This window comes from Orcinus orca, chromosome 1 (genome assembly GCF_937001465.1).
Source record: "Orcinus orca chromosome 1, mOrcOrc1.1, whole genome shotgun sequence".
Taxonomy (NCBI): domain Eukaryota; kingdom Metazoa; phylum Chordata; class Mammalia; order Artiodactyla; family Delphinidae; genus Orcinus; species Orcinus orca.
This window is the reverse complement of record NC_064559.1, coordinates 136428025-136454019: the sequence shown is the minus strand read 5'-3', so window position 1 is coordinate 136454019 and position 25995 is coordinate 136428025. Positions and strand designations below refer to the sequence as shown.

The following is a 25995-nucleotide window of genomic DNA, read 5'->3' as shown; positions in this document are numbered from 1 at the left end:
TCCTCCCGGACCAGGGATCGAACCTGTGTCCCCTGCATTGGCAGGCGGATTCATAACCACTGCGCCATCAGGGAAGTGGAAAAATCATTTTTAATAGCTCCTAAAAAACTGTATTTTAAGAGAAATTCCTTACATGATATAAATGAAAATGTGTTCACAAATGAAAGCACTTTGACAAATAAAAAAATCATAGACAAAATACTATTACCCACAGTAAGTTAGAAGTTTTAAACAATGTAGATATTTTAGTGTTTTTAGCTTAAAAAAAAGGCTTATATGAAAAGAAAATGCACTGAGAAATATGTCATTTTTAAACATGAAAGAACAAATAGATTTCAAATTCAGAAAGATTTTTGAAACGTTTTATTTATATTCTGGTCTTACAAATGAGAATTTTTAACTTTACTCTTCTGTAAGAATGTAAAGCACAAAAATTTGCTAAATATCAGATCCACACAAATCCACAAAAAGGTTTTCTGTGTAGTCTTCATTAATGCGAATCTCTGTGTGAATGTTTCACTCTTACCGTAGATCTTGAATCTGTTTTACAAGAATGAAGCCATACAGTTTTTATGCAGTGCATTCATTATAAGCTATAACGTTTCTATTAAAAGGAAAGCTGGGTAATACAAAAATATGAGAGGATCTGAGAAGCAGGCAATCTGTTGAGGCTCGGTATATCTTATTTGCTTTGTAGTTTTCTGTCTTCACTTTCAAAAAGCACACAGCACATGAGGCACAGTAATCATCTCCCTTATTAACCTCCCTAATTAAAAAATCTGTTGTTCGTAAAACTGGACCAATTATCACAAATTATCATTTGCATAATTAACCACAAGACTATTACAAAGCATTTTGTTAGTGGTATCAACAAATGGAGGATGGAAACTTATAAAAAATGGGTTTTGTTAAGCTTGCCAACTCCTTACATAACATGGGTTGTGCTGCCACTTCAACTTTTAATTAGATGTTTAATGCCTCACAGTAAAAGACTGATCAATGGAAGAAAGCAAAACTAAATTATTTTCTAGGTGCTGTGACATTTCATTTGACAAGGTAACAAAAGGATAGGACAAAATTTAAGCAAGATTTATATGCGTTCCAACTTTTCACTCAGGAATTCTTCTACACTGTCTGTGTTCCATTTGAGGATGCTTAGTTCTTCAGCAATGTTCCCATTGTCGTCCAAAAGCTTTAGCACAGGGTCTGAACCGCGAACATACTACAAAAAAGAGGAATATCATTTTCTGCTTAGAAAGAGCCTTTTCAGTTTCAACCAAAGTCCAAATCAATTCAATCCAGCTTAATTAAATTTAATAGTAATAAGCTTTTAGACATAACATCACAACAGCTCTTAAAGGAAGTCTTTTAGAAAAGAGTGTAATGGGATTTCATCAAAAATGACAATTAAAACAAAAATCACATTTTACTTCTGAAGAGAAACACCTGTTGGTATCAAGCAGTTTACTTGGGATTTAAGCTTATTCTTGAATGTAACAAGTATTTACTGCATACATGACACACTCCAACTCTCAAATGACCTGAAAATCTAATGAAGGAGGCAGACAAGTTCAAAATATTGAATGAGAATGACTCTTAAGAGCCATGTTGAAATAGGCTGTGCATACAAACTATCAGACAATTCTGTATTGGACTTTCATTAGATTTCTTAAACCAAAGAAAATTTATTCTGTTGTAATTAGTTTATAATTCGGCTGGATTCCTGAAACTTCAGACCTACTAGTGGGTTCCAGTATTTCACCAGAGAGCTCTGAGGAATTCTGACTCTGGGTAAATGTGATAACAAACCTGATCCCATTCATTAAGTGATCAGTCTTCAATGCTAAATTAAGGACCATGTAACTAAAAATGCAGCAGTGATGATGGAGGGAGCTGAGAAACTCAGCAATTATGCTTCAGTTTTACTAGGTCTTCTAGAGTTGTGAACTTCAGAGATGGAGACAAGCTCTGATGTGATTATTTGCATTTGGTACATTTGGTATATAACCCATTTCTGGAATTTAGAAATTGGCCCCCTAAGCTAATAAACCAATAACATTACTACTAAAATCTTTTGGGTCAGGTTATCTACATAAATTATTCTTAAAAATTCAATTTTTTATTCAAAAACTCATTTTAGTCCAAAAATTAGAAACTACATAGCCCATAGTTGCAAAAATGTTCAAAATATTAAATCAAATCCAACAGTGTATAAAGAATTATATACCATGGCCCATTTGGATTTACTCCAAGTATGCAAAGCTGGTGCAAAATTTGAAAATGAATTAATGTAATCTATTACTACCAACAGGCTAAACAAGAAATCTTATACCAGTAGATGCAGAAAAAGCATCCTGTCACATGCTACAACATGGATGAACCTTGAGGACATCATGCTAAAGTGAAATAAGCCAGTCATGAAAGGACAGATACTGTACGATTCTGCTCATATGAAGTATCTAAAGTAGTCAAAATCATAGAAATAAAGTAGATGGGTGGCTGCCACGGGCTGGAGGCAGGAGGGAGGGGGAATTACTGTTTAATGGGTATAGAGTTCCAGTTTTGCGAGACAAAAAAATTCTACATCTGTTGCACAACAGTGTGAATATACTTAACACTACTGAACTGTACCCATAACATTTAGCTTACCAGTACTGAACTTCACCCTTAACATTTAACTTACCATCTTAACTATTTTTAAGTTTTTTTTAACCATAATTAAAATTTTTAAAAGTGAGCAAAAGATCTCAGATACACCAAAGATATACAGATGGCAAATAAGCATGTGGAAAGATTCTCAATTAGGGAACTGCAAATGAAAACAACAATGAGATAACATCACACACTTATTAGAATGGCTAAAATCCAAAACACTGACAATAATGAATGCTGATGAATGTGGAGCAATAACTCTCATTCATTATTAGTGGGAATGCAACATGATATAAGCGCTTTGGAAAACAGGTTAGCTTTGTAAGAAACTGCCCAACACTCTTACTATATGATTCAGTAATCGTGCTCCTAGGTAATTACCCAAATAAGTTAAACGTTTGTCTACACAAAAATGTATACAGCACTGTTGCTCATAATTGCTAAAAACTGGAAGCGACCAACATGTCCTTCCACAGATGAACAGAAAAGCAAACCATGGTATAACAGAATACTATTCATATTATTCAGCATTAGAAAGAAATGAGCTATCCAGCTACAGAAAAGACACAAAGGAACTGTAAACGCATATTAAATTAAAAATCTGAAATCTGAAAAGGCTACGTACTGTATGATTCCAACTATATGACAATCTGGAAGAGGCAAAACTATAGAGACAGTAATAAGATCAGTGGTTCCCAGGAGTTTGGTGGGGTGTGGAGCACAGGGAATTTTGGGGGCAGTGAAACTTCTGTATGATACTGTAATGGTGGATACCTGACATTTGGTAAAACTCCTAGAACTGTACGAAGTATAAGCTCTAATGCAAACTATGAAATTTAGTTAATGTATCAATATTGGTTCATCAATTGTAACAAATGTACATCAATGCAAGATGTTAATAAGGGAACTGGAAGGTGGGGGTGGGAGTACATGGGAACTCTCGAATCAATTTCTCTGTAAACCTAAAACTGCGCTAAAAAATAAAGTCAATTAAAATATCTGAATAATTTTTAATTAAAAAAAGAAAATGCTGGATAAAAGGATCACATTAAAATTGCGTTACCTTGATTTGTAGTCCTCTGAATAGTCTGGGTTTATCACTCCTGACGAAAGCTTAAAAGAAAAAAAATATTCAAATTGTTTACTTCCAAATCCAAGCTAGCTACAAAGATCAACACAAAAAGTAGAAATAAACTCAATAAATAAAAAATTAGATCCTATATGGAAAAATCAAGGAAACTAAAACACATATAAAATGGAAAGATATCCCATATTCTTCAATGGGAAGACTAAATATTTTAAGATGTTAATTTTTTCAAATTAATAAAAATCCCAAATTACAATGGGATTTTGAGGGCTTGACAAAATGACAGTAAAACTCAGCTATACAAGTAAATGTTTGAGGGCTTCCGTGATGGTGCAGTGGTTAAGAATCTGCCTGCCAATGCAGGGGACGGCGGTTTGAGCCCTGGTCTGGGAAGATCCCACATGCCGCGGAGCAACTAAGCCCATGTGCCACAACTACTGAGCCTGCGTTCTAGAGCCCACGAGCCACAACTACTAAGCCCGTGCTCTGCAACGAGAAGCCACCGCAGTGAGAAGCCCATGCCCCACAACAAAGAGTAGCCCCCTTTCGCCGCAACTAGAGAAAGCCCGCGCGCAGCAACGAAGACCCGATGCAGACAATAATAAATAAATTAAAAAATAATAATAAAAGAGTAAATGTTGGAGAACAGGACAGTTTAGAAAAAGTAAAATATGGGAGAATTTGTTCAATTGTTTAATAATATACTATGTGATACTTATACCAGAATGATAAAACAAAGAAACCGATTAGGGAATCTAGAGAGAGAAAAATACCTGGATTTTTTAGTATGGTAAAGCTAGCAAACCAAAGAGAGAAAGAGAGAGAGAGATTATGTGTGCGTGCATCTGGTGTGTGTGTGTGTGTGTGTGTGTGTGTGTGTGTGTGTGTGTGTGTGTGTGTGTGTGTGTGTGTGTGTGTGTGAGATTCAATAAATACTTTTGAATATCTATTGTATACCAGATAGCAGATATAAAGCTATATAAAACAGAATTCCTGCTCTTATATAGTTTATAGTCTGATGAGGAAGAAAGATGCTAAACAAGCAATCACACCACTGATAATTTCAGTTGTGATAAGTGTTTAAAAAAAAAGATTCAGAATACTACCACAGCATTTAACACAGACAACTTGGAATATGGAATATAAAATTCTTCTCTTATGCATGATCCTAAAGAAAATGCTTTATAGATGTGCCTATATAAAAATGGACACTCAGTACAGCAAAACATTACTATAAACAAAGTTAAAAGTAAAAATAACATACTGGGGAAAATTATCTCTTACACAGTATGCAAAAGAGCTTCTACTAATAAGAAAAAAAATAAATACTAGGTACTAGAGAAATGAACTAAGGACAGGAACATGTAATATATAAATAAACAAATGGTCACTAAACGTTTGAAATAAATGTTCAACCTCACAAATAATCAAAGAACTGTCAAAACAATGAGGTAACCTCATTTGGAGTGGCAAAAATTAAAAAGAATATTTAAGGTTAGAGAGGGGGGTAGAGAAGATTTTGCCGGGGCTTAGTTGTGGGAGAAATATAAATGGACACATCCTTCCTGAAAGGTATTTAGCAAAATGAACCAAAAGTCTTAAAACGTGCATACTCTTTAGATCTGCAAGTCTCTTTCTAGGAACTTCTTTATTCTGAGGAAATAATTACACTATAATGCAAAGATATATAAGATCCTGCTAACCAAGTCTGGAGATTTGAAAATAATCTAAGTGTGTAAAAGGCTATTGGTTAAATAAACTAACATGGACCACTATGAAGTGCATCCAATAATTTAAAAATTATATTAATCTGTATTTAGTGATATAGATGCAAACTCATATATAAAGGTTTATAGATCAGTTTGTTCCCCATGGTTGTTATAAAAAGATGGATATATTGTTTTTATATATTTACACTAATGTTTTTATATATTTATTCATAAATATATATTTGCAAAGGAAAAAGCCTAGAAGCATTGAACGAAATCTTTAAAAATATTAAGTGAGAAAATATAAAATACTTAGCACAATATACCTAACAGTTCAAAACAATAACTATTATTTTAATAGGGGTTATATCTGGAGCACAGGGTTTGGGGAAGTTTTAAATGAATGTTTTCCTTTTTAGGTTGTTGTTGATCTACATTTTACCAAGTTTTTTTTTTTTTTTTTGCGGTACGCGGGCCTCTCACTGTTGTGGCCTCTCCCGTTGTGGAGCACAGGCTCTGGACGCGCAGGCTCAGCGGCCATGGCCCACGGGCGCAGCCGCTCCGCGGCATGTGGGATCTTCCCGGACCAGGGCACGAACCCGTGTCCCCTCATCGGCAGGCGGACTCTCAACCACTGCGCCACCAGGGAAGCCCCGACCAAGTTTTTAGTAATGATCACGTCTAACTGTCCAAATTAAAATATTTTAGAATACATTAAAAAAGATAAATACAAGAGGGATGTTTCATTTGGATACCTAAATGAGGACAGTTCTTAATTCCAGTTCTGTTATCATTTGCAACAGCCTCTGATTAGATTTTATAGTGACACACATGCTTTTGAGAACTTATTTTTTAAACTTAGAATTAACTAGCAATAGCACTATAGACATGTTTCACCATGAAGATCTTTATATATGTGCATCTAGGACAACTAAACGAAGATTAGTAAATGCTTTTTAAGGTTTTGCAGGCTTTTTGGAAGACACTCAGATATCCCATCTAAACTTCCCCTACTAAATTTAGTTCAAAATAAAACTGATTATATTATTCTGGCTTATTAGAATATCTTCTCTATTAACTTCATCCTTTAAGAGTTGTCCAATACTCCTGAATCCCCAAACAAAAATGAGCTTATAATATGCTGTTGCATTTTATAACCATTCCTTTGGCAAATGCTATATGCACATCTGTGCAAAGCATAATTTAATACACAGTGTGGTCACTACTACATAAGAAACTTCTCTGGAGAAAAGAACTATTCTTAAGTATTTTTTTTGTATCTATAACAGAACCTATAACTTTCTGTCATTCAGAAGTTTATTTATTTGTTTGTTTATTTATTTATGGCTGTGTTGGGTCTTCGTTTCTGTGCGAGGGCTTTCTCTAGTTGCAAGTGGGGGCCACTCTTCATTGCAGTGCGTGGGCCTCCCACTATCGCGGCCTCTCTTGTTGCGGAGCACAGGCTCCAGACGTGCAGGCTCAGTAATTGTGGCTCACGGGCCTAGTTGCTCCACGGCATGTGGGATCTTCCCAGACCAGGGCTCGAACCCGTGTCCCCTGCATTGGTAGGCAGATTCTCAACCACTGCACCACCAGGGAAGCCCCAGAAGATTTTAACAGGCCGGAATGAGGGAATAAATTAAAAAGAAATATTAAGATGAGTCACTAATGACTATTTTCATCAGTTCTTTTCTCTTCTCTCTGCTATGTATAAATCCACAAGCTTCTAATTTTGACTGAGGGGAGTATCTATTAAATACCCTGCGGTAGCAAATCACATTTTACAGGCAGTAAATTAATCTTTTAAAATATATTTGAATACTTACTATATACACATGGCACTAGGAGAGGCTATAAGAGCATATAAGAGACTTGCAAAAAAGACCTCAGAGTAACTTATTTTACTAGTTTTCTTTCTGCTGTTTTAAAAATAACTAAGTGATATCAGTTTGGAAATTCCTAAAGAGCTTAATTCAGTCACTCTATTTCAAGAAAATGTTCCTATGCTAATTTAATTATTTGTCAATTACTAAGGCAGATTTGTAAATAACACTTCAAAATGATCAAATATGCAGAAATGATTAGAAAACATTAAGTGGTAACGTTGAATGTTTCAGTTTTGTCCTCAAGAATCTTATCAGCATGTCATTTGTGTAGCTGCCTAGGAGACCTTAGAGCCAAGTTTTGCTATATACACTGCTTAGAAAGTCATGGTACTCTTCTTAAAAATCAGAGGCTCTTCAAAGTTAACTATGAAGAGTATTAAAAAATAAAAATCTATCTTCTTCCTCATTCCAAAAAGAGGATAAGTGGGGATGAGGGATAACAAGAAGGATATGTCTTGAGGTCAAAGAAAAATGTTTGAACTATGTTATTTTCAAAATCATAAACAAGTGAAAGTATAGAGGCAAAATACACTTGGCTAGATCTAACAATGTACCTTTGGTCACATTACAAGTAGTCATACAATGTACTCTATTGGTTTTAAGATTTAATAAATAAGGGCTTATGGCAGGTACAATTAAGATTTGTGAATTGCCATATAAAATTACATGGAATGATAATTAGATGTTTTCCCCTTGAGTAGAAATAAGTATATTTGTATCAGAATATAAACAAAAATGTCATATCATACCCAGAAACAACAATACAAAGAGAAGAGCAGCAGCAACAACAAACAACAGAACTGAATTCTCAATTGTGCTCAGTGAAAACTACTGGGTATCGAAGAGTATTTCTAAAACAAGAATATTTACTTACAAACTATCTGGAGTGCAAAATCATGAGTCATTTGGGTCCTCCCAACAAGACAATTTAAAAGCACTTAAAAACGTTCAGAGAACAGCAATTTAAATAAGAGAATTTGGGGAGACTGGAGGTACAATAATGAAGACAAGACAAACTAAAAAGATTATGACTTTTCAGAATAATAAAGTCAGAAAAGGACTATTTGACGACTATAAATCCATAAAGGCTATATAACCAATAAACACAGGCTTTTCACCAGTTTCCCATTTGTCAAAAGTGGAGCCACCTTTGAATTAGATAAATTTAGCAAATCCATTCATTCATTCAATAAATATTTGAATTCCTCTTAATGTGAGATGCAGTGTTAGAAAGATCTGGGATACATCAGTGAGAAAAAAATTTAAAAACTTCTGGGCTTTATGGCGTTCCTAGTTTGGTAGAGGCAGAAGACCAGTAAATTAAATAAATACATTACAATATTATGTGGGAACTGCTATGGAACACAAAGGCGAGGGTCTAAAATTCTGTCCAAAGGCAATCCCAAAATAATGCTTGAACTAAATTTGGAATGAATAGGGGTTCGTCACAAAAATGGGTAAAGGCATAAGTCAGGAAGAACATGCAGTGTGTGCAAAGACTTAGAGGTCAGAGTTCAGAGAACTGCAAATAGTTCTGCACATAAACTAGATATGTGAACCTAGAAAAGAGAATCCAGGTCATGATAGGTCTTGTATATGATGCTGAATTTGACATTTATATGGATGGGGAACTACAGGTAATTTTAAATAAGAGGGTCACATAATCAAATCTGTCTTATGGAAAAGGTTTTTTTGGGTTTTTTTTTTTGGTAGTTGTGTAGGAGAGAATAGAAGAAAAGGGAAAAGAGACAGGCAGGCCAGATAATAAGTAAGTAATCCTTCCAGATAAAGATGCTAAGGGGCTGATTAAAATCATAGAGAAGGCCAAAGATATGAAGGTTTATTAAGGAGGGGGAAGAGACACAACTTGGTGACTAACAGGGCATAAAGTGTGAAAGAAATATTGAACATGACTCTCGGGTTTCATGCTTATACTTTGCTTGATGATACTGCCATTTGTGGAAACAGGGAAGAAGATGGTATACTTTTATCAGAGAAGAGGATTAATTTAGTTTTTGAACATGCTGGGTTTAACGCCTCTCTACTAAAAATGTAGGCCACAATCTACAGGACTGTTAGAAATGTAGAATCTCAGGATGCAAACCAAATTTACAGAATTACACTCTGCATTTTAACAAGATCCCCAGGTGACTTATATGTACATTGGTTTAAGATACTATGAGACCATGCAAGTGGAAACATCAATTTGCAGTCAGAAATATGGTATCTAAAAAAAGAAAGATTTAATTTAAAGATACAGATTGGGAGTCATCAGGTGAACACTGCAGTTGAAACTGAGGGAGTGGTACATCATTCAAGAGAGTAAGAAAATAACACAGACCCCGACTAACACCAATATTTGAAGTGTGGGTGGTAGATGAGATGCCAGGAAAGGAGAATAAAATGACCTGTTCACACAAGTGAAGGGAAGAGTTTCAAATGCTAGAGAGTCATGTTATCTCATTTAATCCTCAAAACAGTCCTATAGGGTAGATATTAACCGATTTTACACCACCTATTAATCCATTTTATAAATGAGAAAATTGATGAAGATAGTGCTAACGAATCAGTATTCCTTCCAGCAAAACTCCAAGGTAGCATCATAATCCTAGGCATCACTACCAGTCAACCAAAGTGGGTACGAGAGGCAAAAAGCTATTTGCTCTCAAGTTCTACATTATTTTAAAATTCCCTTCTGTGTCCGAAGGTTTATGATTCTAATACAGAGGTTGGCAAACTATGGTCCATAGGCCATATTGGGCCTCCCTGATTTTATAAATAAAGTTTTATTGGAACACAGATACATGTATTCATTTAAATATTTTCTATGGCTGCTTCCATACTACAAAAACAAAGATCAATCACTGCAATGGAGACCTTGTTGCCTATAAACCTGAAAATCTTTACTATTTGGACTTTTACAGAAAAAGTTTGCCAAGACCTACAAAATTATGGAAAATTTACATTTTTTGATAGAGACAAACTACAGACATATCCTTATCATGGTAAGACTCATGCTTGAGAAGGAAAACATACTTACTTAACATCATTACTTTTGATGTCACCACAAGTGATAAAACACTAGGTCCAATATACAATGAGACGTTTTTATACATACTGACTTTCCTACTTAACCATAACATGGAAAACAAAAGTATTTTAGGAGGTACACCTGGAATTAGCTAAGGCATATGATCTGGGACTTTTTTTTTTTCATAAACCCTGAGTTATTTAATGTGGATAAGACATTTCAAATTTTAAATCCTCCTCTCTTCTGGAATAATTTAACATTAATTTTTTCTTCTGTTTTATGATGTGTCTAATTTAAATTAAGTAAACTTAAAAAAATGTATTATTTTCTCATGGGCTCCGAAAATACAGGTATTATACATAATTATATTAAATATGGTTATAGACTGTGGAATTAAACAATCTCCTTAATTTAAATAAGCTTATACTAATTAAATATTTATACATAGAATTAAAATCCAATGTTTCAAAAGGAAAAGACAGTATGACTACAAATACCCACCAGTTTGATAATTTAACTATACATAAGAAATATATATATAGTTAAGTTGCAATCTAAGGATTAATAAACTACACTCAATCTTTTAAAGACTGAACTAGTAACTGCAGAAATTATTACCATGGACATAAGAAAACCTGATATCACAAACAGGAGGGCTAATTGCAAGCTATTCTTGACCTCATGAAAATCTGAGTCACAAAAGATTATTAATAAGACAAGTCAGTAAATATGAATAATGAATATAATTAAAAAGCAAAAGCCAAAACTTTTTAGGAATAAGAATGATCACATTATCATTCAGAGAACTGATATAAAAAAAGCCAAAACAACTCTGGTACAATACTGAGTTTAAGTGTTTGAGGCAAAATAAATCATACAGAGTAAATAATTTTCTCCCTAAGCAGAAGTGGATGTTATATTCTGTGCTACATCAGAATATGCGCTTATTCTGACAAAGAATGTATTTAATTAGATGTGCATCTGCTCTGGGTCTCATATAAAATGTTCCCAAGTCCCCAAGTTGCAATCCAAGGATTAATTTCCATGCCAAATGAGCAATATTTTATTATAAACAATTCTAGGTCAGCAATAAAGGGAATGTGCTAATACAGGCAATTTTATAAAATACTAAATCCAAAAAATTCTCTTGCTATTAAGTAAACAAGGCAAGAAATCATGGAAAAGCAGCAGAAACAAAAACAAAATAAGGTATATAAATAGAGCACTTACGTATTTTAGTTAAAAAAAACAAACAAACCCCAAAAAACAAAAAAACAAGTTCATTACCTTCATAAAACTGATTTTCAGCTGACATGCAAGGATGGAATAGAAAAGCTTTAGTCCAAGTCTTTTTGGAGATACAGAGCTCCATTACTGTTTGTTGTCAACCAAAAGAATACACTTTCACAATTATCCTTTCATATAATTTATCTTTAATTCCTGTGAAGATACACCTGTATGACCTCCTCTCTTCTACACCTCAAGTTCTATGGTAATTAATTTTCTTCTTGATGGTTATTTTGTACATGTCTACTCTCACTTAATGCAATTGTTCCTTAGGAGTGTTATATAAATCAGTTTACATTAAAAATATTATTTAGAAGGATTACACTTCCACTTGGTAAAAGAAAGGCTCTCATAAAATTTGTACTTAGGAAAGTCTCTTCTTTTAAGAAAATAATCACCTCATCATGTGCTGTATTTACATCTAAATTTCATATTTTATGCTTGCTTAGAGTCAAGTAACTTAGTATTCAACAATTATTATAAAATTCCACTCCCATGAAGACAAATGTAGAGAAAATTCATATACTGTTGAGAAAGTATAACCTTAAATATTCTTATTCTTGGGAGTATTTAATGAAATTATTTTTGTGAAATGTTGATTTTAAATTATTAACTGAAATTTTACTAGAGTTGATTTTATATACCTTGGACTTGAGGGAACCTCCCCAATTTTCATCCACAGACTTCAAGAATAGCTCCTGCATACAGCTGCAAAAGGAAAAACAGGAGTTTAAAAAACTGGTTAAAATTTTAAAAATGTAGTTATAAAATAAAATTTCATAGCACAAACATTACAGTTAAGCAGATATATAGATCAAGCAAATGTCAGAAGAGAAAATGGAGGCCTGAGGGTATTAAATAGTTGAGTTCAAGCCCTACATGGAATATTCTCAAACTTAGCCAAAAAGATTGAAGAAGATATGGAGACTTGATGATGAACTTGAATAGGTAAGCTGTCCTAGGAAGTTCTTCATAAAATTTTAAAGACTTCCCACAGTTTTTTTAGGATGCTAAGCTGAACCCAGGTATGTATCCATCTATTCAACATAAATAATGAGAATTCTTTTTGGTTGCTTTTAAAATTAAGTGATCAATGTTTTAAAATTAAACAATACAAAAACCCAATACCTTTAAAAAGTAATTAGAGTACTATGTAAAGATATTACAGAAAAGCCAGTAAAATCTCATTATAAAATAGAACATAAATGCAAATATTTCCCTTAATGAAATTCAGCTGAAATGGTAAACACTGCTTCTCTAGCTATAGAACCTGCATGTTCTCTTTATAGTAAAAGCTCATTATAAAAAACTCAAACGCAATTATTTTATTGCAATGAATTTAGCTGAAACAGATTCAGTAGTAAACATCACTTTTTTGGTGGAGGTAGGAGCCTTGCTCATTCTTCTGGTACTGACTTGGGAATGCTGTGACTCTGAGAAGGCAGGCAATCATAAGAACATACTATATCCATTTTATTTCTTCTTAGCTTTTAGACTTTTTTTAACTTGTAGGTCCAAGAGCTAAAGATGGATTTTACTTTCCAAGTTCTAAAATAACACAAAAAATCACATGCACTATGCATGTTTATTTTAGATACTTTGGAAAACACAGAAAAGCACAAAATAGAAATTTAAAAATCACTTAATTCTAACTCCTCTCCAAATAATGACTTTTAAAAAACATTTTGGTGATTGTGGGTAGGTCAATAAATTTCTTAAGTTTTTGAGGGGCACAGATACTGAGAGTCTAATGGAATTTGCTTTAATTCAGGCTACTCATGGACTCTGAAACCACTGATGGATTTCAGATTAAGAACTCTGATGATCTCTAAGATTTTTAAATAAGATTTGGTTTATCTTGGTTAGACATCCCCCCTCCCCCGCCAAATCTTTAAAAGTATAAGGCCATATTACCAATGAGCTCATAAAAAGATGTTTCACATTTCTAATCATTAGGGAAATTAAATCAAAACCACAATGACATACTACTTCACACTCACTAGAGGCTATTATCAAAAAAACAGAAAACAACAAGAGGTTGGCAAGGATGTACAGAAAATTGAATCCTTGTGCACTGCTGTTGGGAATGTAAAGCGGTGCAGCCGCTGTGGAAAACAGAATGGTGGTTCCTTAAAAAATTAATAATAGAATTATATGATCCAGCAATTCCACTTCTAGGTATATGCCCAAAAGAACTGAAGGCAGGGACTGGAATAGTTATTCGTATACCAATTATTATTCCCAATAGCCAAAAGGTGGAAGCAACCCAAATGTCTATTGACAGATGAATGGCTAAACAAAATGTGGTATATACATACAATGGAATAGTATTATTCAACCTTAAAAAGGAAGGAAATTATGACACATGCTATAACAAGGATGACCCTTGAAAACATTATGCTGAGAAATAAGGCAGCCACAAAAGGGTAAATACTTTTTGATTCCACTTATTGAGGTACTTCGAGCAGTCAAATTCAGAGACAGAAAGTAGAATGATGGTTGTCAGGCATTGGGGGGTGAGGAGTGGGGAGTTACTGTTTAATAACTGTGTTTCAGCTTGGGAAGATGAAAAAGTTCTGGAGATAGATGGTGATGAAGGTTGGACAACAATGTGAATGTACTTAATGTCACTGAATTGAACACTCAAAAACAGTTAAAATATTTAATTTTATGTATATTTTACCAGAATTAAAAAAATAAAAAATATAAGGCCATATTAAAATTTGGTTATTAGATTTATCTTTTATTTCCAAGTTTATGATCCCTTGGAAACTCTAAGTGGAGATTCCATTACCTGGAAGTACGATGGCATTTCTCTACACCACTGTTTCCCAAAATTCTTCATATCATGACACACTGAAAACAGTAATAATTGGAGCACTGGGGTAAAAGGAAGTGGCTGCTTATAACTGGAGATGACTAGCCTGGGGCCCTTGCTCACCCCAGTCTCCATTTGGTTGTCCCAAGGACTGAAGGATTCAGTATCCTAGCACACTTGTAACCCATTCTCTGCACCACAAAACACGAACTGATTAATTAAAAATATTAGAAACCTATTCTTTAATGAATAGGCAGCTCAGATGTGAGCTTCTCAAGGAAAATTTTTGTTGACCTCCTACTCTCTGTTAGGGACTTTCCTAGGAAACTTCCACAGAATTCTGCTCTTCTCATAATGTACTATAAATATCCTATAACTTGACTGTGGACAGGAAATGTCTTATAATTCCCCCCAGAACTGGACACAAAGCTGTTGTTCAATATGTGTGTGCTGAATGGACAGAACTGTTCACTTAACGGAATTAAATGACTCTTTTTTCATCGTGTAACTTTAAAAATATTTCAAGTTCCTTTCACATACTTTGTAGATTATGCTTAGTTCCAGTCTAGGGTAAACAAAAAGAAAATGTAACTCAAAGCTGCCTAACATTATTAAAATCAAATTCTAAAAGCATTAATTTGTGATGCTAGTTTGGCATTTTATTTATGATCTCTAGTGTTCATAGGAAAACATTTGTTTTTCATGGTGAATAAATATGGTAAATTAACTACAAATTATGGTAAATTTTCAATGTCTTATAAAGTAATCATAAGCATCTTTGGCAACACATACATTCATACACAAGAAAATATATGCTACTTAGAATTTATCAAGGGCATGAAGTATGAAAGGATTAAAAAAGGTTAAAACTTGAAATTTCCTTGAATTTCACCTTTAGCATTTTTACTTTTTAAAGTAACATCATACAAAAATGCTGACCTTCAAACATTTGCGGAAAAATAACAATAGAAGAAAAATCAAAGAACAAGTTATATAACTTTTATATAGCAAGCTTATATATATATATATTTTTTTTTTTTTTGGCGGTACGCAGGCCTCTCACTGTTGTGGCCTCTCCCGTTGCGGAGCACACGCTCCGGATACGCAAGTTCAGCGGCCATGGCTCACGAACCCAGCCGCTCCGCGGCATGTGGGATCTTCCCGGACCGGGGCACAAACCCGTGTCCCATGCATCGGCAGGCGGACTCTCAACCACTGCGCCACCAGGGAAGCCCAAGCTTATATTTTTGATACCAAGTTGGTAGGGCTCTTTTCTATATGCATTAGAGAAGCCTTATTTGTATAGACAATCTAACTCTAGGCACTATTCCATTAGGATCATATTATATTAGCCCAAATAATTTATGGAAATGGAATTATTTCCATTGGAAATATTGGAATACCTTTATGGTATTGGAACATAATAATGGGAATATACGGACACCTTTAGAAAAATATGAAAATGATGCACAAAACTGAATTTGCCCCTTGGGAATTCACACCTATTTCCATATTACTCATTACTGCTAGTTTTCCTAAACGTTCTCATAGTGTCCTCTGGGTGGGAACTAGAAATATCTAACTACTTCAGCTCTATAACTAATTTACCTTATTTGTAACAGGGTTTTTGAATATGCTAATTTCCCTCTCATTTAAAAATAAGTGATTTTAAATTTATTATTCTTAAAATAAATTTCAGCTTTGTAGTTAGCTAATTTTTTGCAATTAAAAAATATATTTTAAGCATTACCAAGATTATTATTTATACCTATCTTAATTTTAAATTCTGTACAATTCATATATTTTCCTAATACTTTGGGACAATGTACTCCCTTCATTGTGTAAAGACTTCCCTTATAATTTACTTTTGGAATATAATGATTTTTTACCACCTGACCAATCTCTTGTTATAAAATTTTAGTAAGGCTTATAATGAGGTTTTCCCATATAGAAAAAGGCCAAAACCTTTACTTTGTGGTGATAACTTTGCTGTAAGTCTAACTATGTTGCTATAAAATGGATCAGATTAACAGTAAGACAAAAAAATTGGTCTATGCTGTTTTCTACCAGATAGATTCCTAGATAAGTTAATTTATAACACCAAACGAAGGCAACACATGTGAGTTACATAGATTTTCTAAAGAATTTTTTAAAAGTGTTGTATTTGTTAACTTTTACTGCCACCATCATACCATCACCATCACAACAAATCTGTAAACCTGGTCCAAGTCAGAAATATTCTACTACTTTCCAATACTGAGCACTTAATATATTTCTGTTGGTGATGACATCCATGGCTCTGAAGAAACATGACAGTAAGAAAACCTTGAAATAGCTAATTATTTAAACTAAGTCACACTAAATATCAAATTTTCATACAGCATGGTATTGTTAAATTAAACAAGGAGGCCATCACACTGAGGTGGTTCTAGGGCATTAGCAGCCTATGCAACCAAACCCAAACCTAAGCCTATAAATGCTTCAAAGTTAAGAAATAAAAACTAAAATAAACAATCACAAACAGCCAACTAGGCTTTCCTAAAAAAGGCAACCACTTAAGCTACAGCCAATCAAAAAATTTCCTTGCTTTGTTTCTGCATCTTCTCCATAAGTTTGGTTCCTAATTCCTGTTGGTGGGGCGCTCCTAACCACTTCTAGTTTGGTGTTACCCAATTTGAATTGATTTTTGCTCAAACTATTAAAAATGTTCATATACCTCAGTTTATCTTTTAAGGTACAGTGAAAAGAGCTTAAGTTATAAAATCAAATGTGTATGCAGGTCCAATTCTGGTTCTGTGACTTAAAGGCAGCAAGTCATTCTCTTTGAGCTTCAGTTTACTGTCTGAACAAGAAATATTCCCTACCTTCCAGAGTTGCTAAATGGAGTTTAAAAAAAAAAAAAGACAAAAACATGCAAAACGCCTGGATTCTTTAGATGCTCAATAAGTAAGAATAGTGAATATTATAATATTTTCTTTCACACTATTGGTTATGTTTAAGGTGTGCACCCATTTTCATAGAGCTTTAGGTAGCCCTGATAGCCTATTTAGAGCTATCATTCATTGTTCCTCTGTTACTAGAATAGCCACTTCAAAATTTCTCAAGCTTTCAAATTCAAATGACCTTAGAGCAGTGTTTTCAACCCTTATTGTATACTTGGATTACCTGAGAAGATTTTGAAACTTACTGATCCCTGGAACCCATCCCAGTCCAAGTAAATCAGGATAGTTGGGTTGAGATCTAGGCATCAGTATTTTAATTAATATTACTACTTTTGAAGCTACCCAAGTGATTGTAAAGGGCAGCCAGGGGTGCCTTGGACTATACTCAACTATTAATGAGGCAAAAATTACAAAACAATCAAACAGTAGAGGTTTTTGCTCAAGAGACTAACCAAATTAATTCTAAAAGGTAAACCAGGTAAACACTGACCAGAGCAAGACAAATGCTGCAATACTCTTTTTCTTCTCATATGAAGTACTGCTTGCAGCCATACATTCTTATTTTTGAAATCCTCTTTTATTTAAAGCAAAACTTTAGAAAAAAACTGAAAAAACTTTGAATATTAAGTAGCAATATGATGAAAATGATCTAATGCTAGGTGAAAAAAAGGAAAAATTCTGACTGCTGAACTAATTCAGATCTGAGGAGTAACTATTTTATAGGTCTTCTGAAGGCTTGCTCTTAAATAAAATGTAGGAATTTAAAAATAAGTAAGTATGGCTATAACATGATAAAAGCTAGGTATTATTTAGAGATCTTAAATGAAAACCTATTATGATATGTTCAAGTATATGTGAACCACTCTTTAAACATTAATTATATCCAGTGTAATTTCTTAAAGTCAACTTTACTCCTTTCACATACATCTGGGTAGAGGAAAAATATCAACACATCATGCAGAAGCTATTTTTTTTTAGCAAAATTTAGTCAGTTAATTCTCAGGGAAAATGTTTCCATCTAAAACTACGTCTAGTGACCTGCTGATGTTTTAAATTTTAATTCATTATTTATCAAGGTCATTCCTGTATTTTGTGATTTATTTATTTATTTATCTATCTATCTATCTATCTATTTATTTATTTTCTGCGGTACACGGGCCTCTCACTGCTGTGGCCTCTCCCGTTGCGGAGCACAGGCTCCGGACACACAGGCTCAGCGGCCATGGCTCACAGGCCCAGCCGCTCCGCGGCATGTGGGATCCTCCCAGACCGGGGCACGAACCCGTGTCCCCTGCATCAGCAGGCGGACCCCCAACCACTGCGCCACCAGGGAAGCCCTGTGATTTTTATTTTTTAAAGTGCCTACAGTGATAGAAACAAAAAGCTACAATTACACATGGACAAATAACCAGGGTACTAAATAGTTTGTAATCTTACAGTAAGCTTTTGTCAAGATTTTAGTTTGTCACCTTAAGTGTATAAAGCAAATAGTGTATTTATTAACATTTTCATACACACACTGACTGATGGCATTCTTACATAGGAACGATGAATGAATATGGAGGAATAGGGAAATAAGTTGGGTTTTACAATTTTAGCAAACCAAGCTGGTAAATAATGCTCTAATATTATACCCCTGAGATTAAACTATTCATTTTTAGGTACTTTCTACCAAACTCTGAAAAAATATAAAACAACTGTGCCTAAGGAAGATCCCTAAGTTTAAAACTTATTCTACTACACTATTAAATTGCTATTCTTCTTTGAATCTCATGTCTGACTTGAGATTGAGAAAACTAGAAACAAGCAAGGTAATATCTACCTTAATTTAAATTAGGCTCTAAAGAAGGTAGGAGTACACTGGGGGAATATTTCCATAAAGATACAATTACTGTTCCACTAAAAAGCTCAATGAAAATGTACAAAAATAAATAAAATAAAAATGTTTCTGTGACATCACCACAATCTAAATTAGACCATTTCAACTATGAAATTTGAGAAAAAAAAAAGAACGAGGCTTCTTTCAATACTGTGATAAGAAGTAGAATTTGTATATATACCTAAAACAAAGAGAATTTCATCAGCAAGAGGTTAAGACTGTAACTATTAGACTTTCACCTGGAAACAAATACACCCACAGATACAGACACACACACATTCCTATACATACTTCAGCTACAAGTATGAATAATTCAGGGTATCATTTGGGAACAATGTATTCAATCCTACTAATACCTAGGGAATATCACACAATATAAAGAAATAACTTGACACAATGCCACTATATTTCCTGAGGCCAAAATATCCAAAGAATGGTAAAAATGACCCTAAGCTTGACTATCTTAGTAAGCAGTTTTGAAAATAAAACGAATTAGCCCCTTGGTAACATGTGTAAGTAAAGAAAATGGTAAAAAAAATTCAGTGTATTTTTGCTCCTAAATGTTTGAAAATTATAACGTATATCCCTGTTAACTTGAAAAACTGAGATCCTGTTAAAATACAGTTCAATATCCAACCGTTCAATAGCCTCAAAAAATGTGCATGAAAGTGCCATATATGGCAGGAAAACCTGCTTTTCAAAAGAGAATTCAATTCTTTGTGTTAGTGTTCCCATTACCACTCCAATACTGAACACTTTGTCATAAAAAAAGGGGCAATTATTACTATCTTTAAGAAAGGTTACAAATATCTGAAATAAAAAACAAGAGTTGGCTCAAATGATTTTATTCTATTAAAATTAATCACCTAATATATTTTAACTTTAAGAACAGATACAAAAAAAAGCCATAATAATCCCAAAGTTAAACAGTACACAAAAATTAAGAGCAACAATATGAAATTAGAACAAAAGAACTAGGCCATTCCACACATTTTTATTTTTTGTGCACTCTTTGACAAGTATACTATTTTAGAATTGACTATGGTACCAGATAAAATTCATGGCCTGCTAAATTAAAACTTAACACTTATTTCTTCAAAAAGAAAACTGAAAAGGCAGTTTGGAGCTAAGCGTTGTATGCTATATTAAAAATTATCCTCTGTTGCTGTCCCTTTTCCCATCCACCACCATCGCCTTAAGGGGCTACCTTGTAGTTAGATGGAAGTTCTTTGCAGACTTATGTTGGGGTTAGCAGTTTCTCAAATAAGAACACTGGAAAGCATCCTCACTCATCCCTTCCCCATTCCAATCCAGTCAGTCAATAAATCCTGTAAGTTTTATTGCCTAAATCTATTTCAGATCTGTCCCTTCTCCATTTTTACTACCAGTGTGTTAGCTTAAGCCCCTGTATCTTGCCTCTGGAAACTGGCAATCGAAGTTCTTTTTCTGGCAACAGTATTCCCCTCTGCCCTGTCAACTATCATTCACAACACCAACAAAAGTTATTAAAATACAAATCTGATGTCAATTCACCATTTATAATCCTTATATTTTGTCCCCTGACTACAGGATAGGGTCCAAACTTCTTATCAAGGCACTCTGGACCTACTTAATTACCTATCGTTATCTCTCCTCATAATAAGCTATCTGATTTATTTTAGACAGCCATCTCTCTCATGATGACCCTGTATCTTTGCATTTACTTTTCCTTCTGCCAGAGACGACCTTCTCCTAATTATTTTCCAACTTATTATAAGCATCAACGTCTACATAAGCAAGTGGTAATATTTACCTGGTCTGTCAAATGGTTATACCCTTCCTTTTACGTGCTTTCATACCACATATTTTGTTTACAGCACACATCTCACTGAATCTTTGAAAGAATCAATGCATCTGGAAAAATAATAAAAGGAAACAGTACAGAAGGGTATAAAAGAAGAAGTAAAAATTTTCCTTTGCCTCCTATCTCATTCAATAACTTTTAAACTGTTTTTAGTTCTTCTACTGGTCACTTCCATAGTGATTAATATGGTTCTATCTATAGTCCTTGATTATGCCAACTTTAAGAGATTTACTGATTCCTTCCTCCTTCCAACTTTTATTTATTTTTTATTTCTAATTTTTTTAAGCAGCTATAACATTGGATATCATGCTTTAGCCCAACAGAATATCCTGCCAACTGCATTCTAGTAGTCCAATTTCCATGTCTATTTCTTCTTCTCCTCCAGGACAGTGACTATTGTCTTATTTTGGCATTCTCAGAACCTATAGTAAGAAGTAATATTCAATATATAAACAGAAAGTTTATTTTGACTCTGAGGTAGGTATGTCTAGGAAATGCAGTTGTAAGACAGCCTGGAGATAGATTATGAATTACTTTAAGGATTTATTTCCCTTTTAAATATTACAATCTGCAAAGGTGACAATGTTTTAACATGCTTACATAGAAGCTGATCCTGATTTGTAAATACCTAAAAAAATTGACTACATTTAGTTTTCATATCAAAGACAGAGAAATGCCACATCTAGAAAATATAAAAAATAAATTTAAATAATATTTTCAGTCCACTGAATAAACTGCACAAAAGAAACTTTAAAACTTTTGTTACACAAATACATGACACATATGTTTATTGCTACTTGTTAGCTGTATGACTTTAGGCAAGATCTCCATGCCCCAGACTCAGCTATGAAATGGAGATGATAATGGTAGTTACCTCATAGAGCTGTTGTGAGGATTATACAAGTTAATTCATGTAAAGTCTTGGAACAGCACCTTCATATTATAAGAACTTAATGAATGTTAGTAGCTATTAAGTAAATATTTGTGTCATTATTTACTACTGTTGCTACTCAGGAGTCTTACTTAGTGATTCTCACACTGAATTTGAACTGTTGCCAAACATTACTCAGATTTGTTTTTTTTTAAAGCTTCTTTCTGGACAATGTTTTTATATTATAATTAGAATAATCTGTTGAATTATACTTGTTTCCTTTGAAGAAATCAATTCATGTATTTGATGCTACCGACACTAAAAAACTGAAGCTATTTTAAGCAAGTGTGAAATTTCTTTAGCAACTACAATTTCACGCAGTTAGCTTAACCTCCATTTCATCCTTCTATGTTTTAGACACAGTAGCATTCTGCTTTTGATAGGCTAAAGCTTAAAATTTGCCACTGTTTTGCATAATGCTGTTTAAGCTGACTTAAATTACTCTAAAGCTGGGTACAGAATTTCCATGTAAATTGAAAATAACAAAATGTTTCAATGCTCTTTTATCAGAAATAAGAAAAATTATGTGACTTACTTAAAATGTTTGGTTGCGCCTTCAATAAAGCCAAACTCATTAACATATTCTTCAAAAACACCAAGTAATGGAAGCCATTAAAGTCTGTGGTAAACTGAGGAGTAAAGATTTGGTAATTTTAAACAGAAACTAGTAATGGGACTGTGTTATTAAATTTGTTAAATATAAATGCAAAAGGGGCAGACCTTCAGAAAGCCTGTCTGGTGTTTTACATTTAACTCATTCATTTTCCTACTCTGTGAAGTAGGTATTACTGTTAAGATTTTCAAGATGAGAGGCAAAACAGTGTGGATGTTTAAAAACTTGGGGCTCTGGAGTCAGAGAGACTTGAGATGAAGCCAGGTTCTGGCACCAGTTTGCTGGGTAATGTCGGGCATATTACACCCTAGTTTCCTCTTCTGTTAAACAGGGGTAATAGTATTTACCTTATAGAACTGTTGTCAGGATTAAATAGATAACATAGGTAAACCACTTTTGTACATAACCAAGGTAAAATAAACACTTAAAGCTGAGCCAATGTAATTATTAAAACAAAACTGAAGATTTTTAAGGTAAATAAAATCCTTTTATCAAATACCTGAACTGTTGAGGTATTTTACAGAACCAGTAATGGTATAATTTGGTGATCTGCAGCCTAGGTTTCTAGTGATATTCTGTGAATAAGACCAAGATGTTCCAAAATTCAAACAAAAGAAATCTCTTCTCAATCTGTAGAGTTTAAAAAAAAAGAATTCAGTTCTAAGTTTTTCTCTTCTAAATTTTCTTAAACCTTTGAAATCTGTTACTAAGTATTAGATTAAAAATTGAGCTCCACTTTATCAATGGTTTTGAATATTTTTTAGTAGCAAAACCTTTTCTCTTCAAATGCAATCTTTCATTTGGCATTTAAAAATGATCAAAATGCTACACATTTTTAAAGTACAAATTTGCAGTATTTTCCTTATTAAAAATGTGTCAGCCAAGGACTCAAAAAGTTGAAATCTAGGGTTATGTTTGACATAATTCTGTATTTTGCTGCACATAAGCAAGTAATTACAAATGGTCAAAGTCTTCGCACTACTAATTATTTTATCATAAGATATTTCTTCTTGATTCAACTGATCCAAGAGCTTGAAAGTGGAATAATAGAAAATTTTGTTCCAAATTTTTATTACTGGTACATCTAATAGTTCATGTTATATCTCTTATCTATTTTCTTTTACCCTATTTTTCCAATAGCAATAATTATTACACTATCCTCTGAGTTCTCCAAATTTGCTGTTTCTTTCTTGTTTTTTCTTCATCAGCAAATCAGATACTACTACTATTACTGTCATCACCACCAGCCCCAAGTATTTACCTGGTAATTATTATATGCCAGGCACTATTTTAAGCAGTGTATGTATATTAACTTATTTAATCCTCAAACCACCTTAGGATATAGGAACTATTATTACCTCCAATTTATAAATGAGGAAACAGGCACAGAGGGATACGTAATTAGTCCAAGTTACCAGCTTGAGTAGCAGGGGATCTGAACCTAGGTAGTTTGGTTTCAGAGCCTGTGCTCTTAAGCACTACTCTAAACTCCCCCCTCCACCCCCCAATACAATCAAGACTGAATGAACAGCAAATTAAGTTGAAATAAGTTGTTTATTGGTTCATATATATAAGTAATTCGGCTAACTGGATTCTTTTCTCCCAAAAGGTACTCTGGTTCAGTAAGTAGCCAAACTTTCAGAATAGTAGTTCAGAGATAAAGTAGGTGTGAACACAAAAGAATAGAAAGTACTAAAAACCAATTAAATAAAAATAATCTGGAAGAAGAAAAAAGCATTGGGACTATAAGATATTAAAAAGAACAGGTACTAGTTAAGGAAATAGGGGCATGTAACTAAGGAGAAATACAAAAATTCTACAGTAACAATGTCTGGAAGAAGCTGAAATCATTAAGATATGAAAAGTTAAATGAGACAGGAAAATAAAAGCACCTAGCTGACAATATTAAGTTCAAATTCACAGAACTGGGAAGATTATAAAAATATGAGAAAAATAACCCATTTATTGAAATACTACATTTAATCTTATAACCCTTAGGAAATAGAAGTTAAGAAATTCTTAACAGAATCAAAATGATTTGATTGATTGTTCTCACAGGAAAATCCCAGGAAACTCTTTTAACTGGATGGTCATGTACTCCTTGAAAAAGTATCTATTAATGTTTGTGATCAGACTGGGAACACTAAAAATTTGTGCTATTAACATCTCTTTTTTTAGATAGATTTGGGAAGCTTATGGTATCCTTATAAGTAAAATACAGAAATGAAAATTCTATATTTATAGTTAGATGAACAATTAGTGTTACTAACAGATGACTGAAATCATGAAGACAAACTTTCTTATTTTTTATATTTAGGATATATAAGTGAAATACATGATAAAGGTATTTAACAAGCATCTACAAAGTTCAAGTATATTTTCAACATAATTAAAAAAAATGACCTTTTTTAACTTGTTCTTAGTAAAAACAGCCTTATTCAAGGACAAAAACTTATGAAATACTGTAAGCTAAAGGCTGGGGATTCAGAAACATAAAACATAGTTCCAGACTTCAAAGAGCATGAAACACTGGGAGAGAAAAAAAGCCAAACAACAGATACAATATAGTGGTGGTAAGTGCAAATCAAGGGTATCCTCAGGTGCTTTGGGAATACAGAGGTGTAGCTAACATAACTTGGAAGGGCCAAGGGTAGTGAGTAAGGAGGAGAAATTGGGGAAGAGTTCCCAGAATAGGGGACACTTGAGCTAAATCTTTAAAATAGCTCAAGGAGAAGTGATTTACTCTAGAAATTGAGGAAAAAAAAATAGGCTGTTCTTTACCTAAGAGCTGCTTCATCCACCTGCTCCCTAGTGCAACTTCCCACATAGCTAGTGTGGCAGCTAAAGGTTCTTACATTATTCCATGATCCTAGCTAATAACTGGTTAGTGACCCAACTTGAGCTAGTAACAGTCCTTGTCTAAAATACTTCAAAATTGTAAATGGGGAAGAATTAGTCCTTTTCTGGTGGGAAAAGCTATAAGGAACTGGCTGTTATCAATACTATGTTTTCCCACCACAAGGAAAAAGTCAGTCAGTAGTGAAAAGAAGAATGGTCCCTCCCATTCCATCTTAAGATTCTATATATAAAAAGCTGAAGTCACTTATCCTACTTAGTAAATATTAATAGCACCAAGAATTAAATATTTTTTTCTTTCATTAGTTTACCTTTTTTTACTTTAAGCTACAAATTAGAACGCTCCTCATAATTCAGTCAACATCCTTACTAATGTTTGTAAACTGTACCTAGGTATGTATTTATGAGCAAAACTAGTTAAAACAGTAGTAAAATAGCTTACAAAAAAATCTCCTTCTAGG

At 33.6% G+C, this 25995-nt stretch overlaps 1 protein-coding gene across 1 annotated transcript in view; it reads right to left on the bottom strand.

The window, feature by feature from the left end:
• Nucleotides 1-348: 348 nt before the first annotated feature.
• The window catches only part of SELENOF (selenoprotein F), a 37959-nt gene continuing 12312 nt past the window's right edge, over nt 349-25995 (bottom strand). The window contains exons 3-5 of the mRNA XM_004262990.4: nt 12297-12360; nt 3716-3765; nt 349-1222 (exon numbers count right to left, since the gene is read on the bottom strand). Of these exons, the coding sequence (XP_004263038.2) occupies nt 1091-1222; nt 3716-3765; nt 12297-12360 (246 nt within the window). The 3' untranslated portion in view covers nt 349-1090. The remainder of the gene's footprint in view (nt 1223-3715; nt 3766-12296; nt 12361-25995) is intronic.